Source organism: Penaeus monodon, chromosome 41 (genome assembly GCF_015228065.2).
Source record: "Penaeus monodon isolate SGIC_2016 chromosome 41, NSTDA_Pmon_1, whole genome shotgun sequence".
Lineage (NCBI taxonomy): Eukaryota > Metazoa > Arthropoda > Malacostraca > Decapoda > Penaeidae > Penaeus > Penaeus monodon.
Window position 1 is genome coordinate 1,621,831 of NC_051426.1, and position 5,000 is coordinate 1,626,830.

General features: G+C 34.0%; 1 protein-coding gene across 1 annotated transcript in view; it reads right to left on the reverse strand.

The window, feature by feature from the left end:
- Positions 1 to 4,441, reverse strand: part of LOC119598212 (39S ribosomal protein L51, mitochondrial-like) — a 5,906-nt gene extending 1,465 nt beyond the window's left edge. Inside the window, exons 1-3 of the mRNA XM_037947842.1 lie at positions 4,322 to 4,441; positions 2,175 to 2,420; positions 815 to 922 (exon numbers count right to left, since the gene is read on the reverse strand). Coding sequence (XP_037803770.1) covers positions 815 to 922; positions 2,175 to 2,412 — 346 coding nt within the window. The 5' untranslated portion in view covers positions 2,413 to 2,420; positions 4,322 to 4,441. The remainder of the gene's footprint in view (positions 1 to 814; positions 923 to 2,174; positions 2,421 to 4,321) is intronic.
- Positions 4,442 to 5,000: the final 559 nt, after the last annotated feature.

Sequence of the window (5,000 nt, forward strand, 5' to 3'; positions counted from 1 at the left end):
ACACCAAATTTACATGTATACTTGATCTTGATTAAGTTTATGTAGTAGCACTAAGTTTAAATAGATAGTAATAAGCTTATATAATCCAGATTTATAAATAAAATACACTATTGTTTTCCATAACATGCAAGACCAAGACAGGAGCACAGAAAGGTCACATGTTTATCTCAGGAAATCCGATGGCATTAACAACCCTTCAACCCTACACATCGGACACCTTCAACGGAGAGCCTGACTATCTCGCACCTGTCAGCCAATCACCAATGGACTGCCTCGCCCCACAGCCAATGGTGATTGGCTGACAGCTGTGAGATGCCCGTCCGGCTCTCTGTTTAAGGTTTCTGAAGTGTCTCTGAAATATGAGAGTACATATGCAATGGCAAATGTGGGTCCAAATGCTATGGTACTTATCCATACCATGACAATGTAGGCTGCTCTCTTTTCTGAGGAGTTATGTAGCTCTAATGGCTCTCTGTTGCATGGAGTCATGTAGCTCAAATGGCTCTCTGTTGCATGGAGTCATGTAGCTCAAATGGCTCTCTGTTGCACAGAGTTATGTAGCTCTAATAGCTCTCTGTTGCATGGAGTTATGTAGCTCTAATAGCTCTCTGTTGCATGGAGTAGTGTACCTCTACTGGCTCTCTGTTGCATGGAGTTAGGTTGCTCTAACGGCATTCTTGAACTCCTTTCAATTCAGTCTAAACTCACCTATTTCAATTCTCTGAAAAAAAAAAATTAAACTGCTCTACCAGTCACAAAACAAAATCAAAATCAAACGAGCAAATAACTTCTTCCCAAACCCTAAACTCCTTACCAATGTAATCATTCTGGCCGAAGAGAGCTCGCTTCTCCGCCCAGCCGTTCTTGGGTCGGTATACGGGTATCGGCAGCCTTTTTCCGTGCACCACGTGTGGCATCAGTCCTGAGGGAGGGAGAGATTAGTAAAGCCATTAGTCGTGGTTGCAAATGGAACGGGGGTGTATCTTCTATGATTAAAGAGGGACGTGGTTAATGATGAGTGTAATTAGTGTACATATTTTTTTCTTTTGCTTCTTTCTCATCTTTGTCTTTGTCTTCGTCTTCCTCTTTCTTTTCTTTTCTTTTTCTTTTTCTTCTACTTCTCCTTTTTTCTTTCTTTCTTTCTCTCTTTTTTTAATGATTTTCATAAAATTATTTTTGAGAAGGGATGTCTATTGCTAATTGTTACTAATGTATTTCTGTCAACGAAATTTTCTTTAATAAATAAAAAAAATCCCATAACAAATCCCGGAAAATGTATGAATGTTCAGAATTCATATATTTTCCAGCAATTTTCAATAATCACTGATTATTTCAGACTCTGAAATCCTAAACACTCACTTATTCTTTCATAATCAAAACCAACTGTAAACCATAAACTGCATAACATTACAACAACACAATGTTCATCATAATAATAATAATATTTATGTCATCATGAGCTTTAGAAATGAGGACATCAGGGGAGGTCAGGTAGGCCTACTTATTCTTGTCCTGAGAGACTTAGCGCTTGTGGAGCAATCAATGTGTTAAAAAAAAAAAAAAATCACAAACCAAAACTCCAGTGGACAGTGCAATTACCTGTTGCCAATAAATTGAAAATAAACAAGTGTACATGAGACGGTAGAATTTTTTAAACTACAAATTATAGCAAGGAAAATAACAATTACATTTCGAATACAAACTGCTAAAGCTCAAAACGGGACAATAACAGAACAAGTATACAAGAAACACTCGCTGACCTTAAATCATCAGAGTTCAAAGAAAGGAAAACAAAGGTAATGGTCGAACTGCCATTAACTATAAACAGGAGAATAAATAATTACATTTTACACAATCAAATTCAGAAACAAAAAAATAAAAAATAAAATAAAATAATAATAATAAATAAATAAATAAATAAATAAATAAATGAAAATGAAAATGAAAATGAATATGAATATGAATATGAATATGAAAATGAAAATGAAAATGAAAAAGAAAATGAAAATGAAAAAAAAATAAATAAATATAAAAAATTAATATAAAAATAAATAAAAAAATAAATAAAAATAAATATAAAAATAAATGAATAAATAAATAATAATAAATAAATGAAAATAACTAAATAAATAAAAGTGAAGATATCATATATTCCATAAAACTAGCAAACTTACCTTTAGTGTGAAGCCTGTCCTCAAACCCATAGTTCTTCATTAAGGGCCCTCGGTTCAGCTTGTCTGCATGATACCTGTGCCGAACGCTAGTGACCTGCGGCGTCCAGGTGGCACTGGTAGGTGTGGCCCTTGCTGCCAGGCCCTGAGACACCCCCCTCAGTGCCACGGGCGTCGCCTGCACCATGCCCTGTGCCACGGCCCCGAGGGATCGCATCAAGCTGCCTGCTACAGTGGTCATGATCTTCTCTGAAAGCCATTGGATAAATAGTTAATATACCATGTCAAACAAATATAAAATGAGGAAATACATGTACGGAAAATTTTCCACAAAATGAACTTAAATAATGGAATTAATCCACAAAAAGCTGACTAAACGAAGAGACATGAATCACTGGTGCATTTAAAGATTTTACGTCAGGCAGTGCGGCAAATATCAAACATCCTGTTGGAATATCACAAACACTGTCTCCACACATCTATCTACCTACGTATTAGTCAACCAATCAATAAATCAATTAATCTCCCTATCTGTCTGTTTATCTATCTATCTATCTAATGACCTATATCTCCACAGTCTCTGCTGTTTCTCTTCCTTTTCCCCTTCTCTTAATTCCTTTTCTTTTTCTTCATCTTCTTTTTCTTCTTCTTCTTCTTTTCCCAAACTTTACATCATCACTTCCAGACGGCTAAAGTCAAGGCTAAGGTTGCGTCGATTAGCCAAGTATTGAGCATATAAAGGGAGGGTTTCATTAGATAAAGATACATTAGGGGAATTGCAGCTAATGACATGATTAGGGAAAAGATTAAGCATGATTAGGTGAAAAAAGGGACGGCAGATTAGGCCAAGGGGGTTGCAGGAGGTTATGCCGTTGACTCTCTCCAGACCATTATTTCTTTTATTTATTTATTTATTTTCTTTTCTGTTTTTTTCTGTGAAATATTTATATCTTTACCCTGAAATTTCATTTCATAATCTTCATGCCCTCCCCTGCTATCAAGGCCATGACTGAGGGGGTGGGGAGTTCCGCAGCATAATCCCTACACATATGGGCGGCAGAGAGCGAGATGAAGCCACTGATACCATTACCACCGCGCGTCGGCCATGCGAAGATAATCTGAATGTCTACCTTCATTATCTGCCGAGGAACCAAAACCCAAGCTCTATTTTCACAAAAAATAAGTAAATAAATAGATAGACAGATAGATAGATAGATAGATAGATAGATAGATAGATAGATAGATAGATAGATAGATAGATAGATAGATAGATAGATAGATAGATAGATAGATAGATAAATAAATAAATAAATAAATAAATAGATAGATAGATAGATAGACAGATCGATAGATAGATAGATAGATAAATAAATAAAAGACTAAAATAAATAAAAGGTAGAGATACTATATCGCTTCCAGGATCATGTAAGAAAATCAAGTAATATATTTTGGAGAATTCCAGTCCGCATTTTAAGCTTATCCTCCTTTAACGGTAGGTTCATGTCTGAGCTGCCGTGGTCACAGCATGATACTTAGTTTTTTCATGTTGTGATGCTCTTGGAGTGAGTACGTGGTAGGGTCCCTGGTTCCTTTCCACGGAGAGTGCCGGTGTTACCTTTTTAGGTAATCATTCTCTCTATTTTATCCGGGCTTGGGACCAGCACTGACTTGGGCTGGCTTGGCCACCCAGTGGCTAGGTAGGCAATCGAGGTGAAGTTCCTTGCCCAAGGGAACAACGCGCCGGCCGCTGACTCGAACCCTCGAACTCAGATTGCCGTCGTGACAGTCTTGAGTCCGACGATTTTAAGCTTACTTACCATTAATTAAGATTATGCTAGCTTAACTGTCCATATTATGGAGTAAAATCTTTTTAAATAATAAAATAAAATAAAATAAAAACAAGAACGAGATACGCACATGATTTTTAAAAATGGACAGAGTAGAGAATAACAAAAAATATATATGAATTAGCAAGGTTACTTGTAAACCATAAAAACAACAAGAAATAAAACACAAATAAACCGGCGAAGAAGTCGACCAGACCCTTTTATAAAGTCAATAATTACTTCTGCCTTTAATCCCCGACTTTCCTCTCATTATCACCCACAAATATATTACCCAAGTGACTACAAAATCCACAAAATACATACCAGAACTCAGGACATGAAGGGAAATTCAGGTAAAAAAATATTCTCCAGAGTTATACAAGAAACGTGTGGAAACGCATCAAAACATTGGGAAATTCCGACTTGGCAACTTCTACCACTCGAGTTGCCTGGTTTTATTTTTCCTTTGAATTATTTCTTGATTTTTATTATCATTATTATTATTATTATTATTATGATTATTACTATTATTATTATTATTATTATTATTAGTAGTAGTAGTAGTAGTAGTAGTAGTAGTAGTAGTAGTAGTAGTAGTAGTATCATTTTTTTTATTGTTATTATTATTATTATCATAATTTATTGTTTTATTTTCCCTTTTAATTATTTCTTGTTTTATATTATTATTATTATTATTATTATTATTATTATTATTATTATTATTATTATTATTATTATTATTATTATTATTATTATCATTATTATTATTATTATTGATATTATTATTTCTTGTTTTATTTTGCCTTTTGATTAATTCTTGTTTTATTTATCATTATTATTATAATTTCTTGCTTTATTTTGTCTTTTAATTATTTGTTCTATTCTATCATTGTTATTATCATTTCTTACTTTATCTATCCTTATAATTATTCGTTTATTTTATTGTTCTCCTTATTATTCGCCCTTGTTATTTTCTTTGTTTTTATTATTATCTTTTTATCAT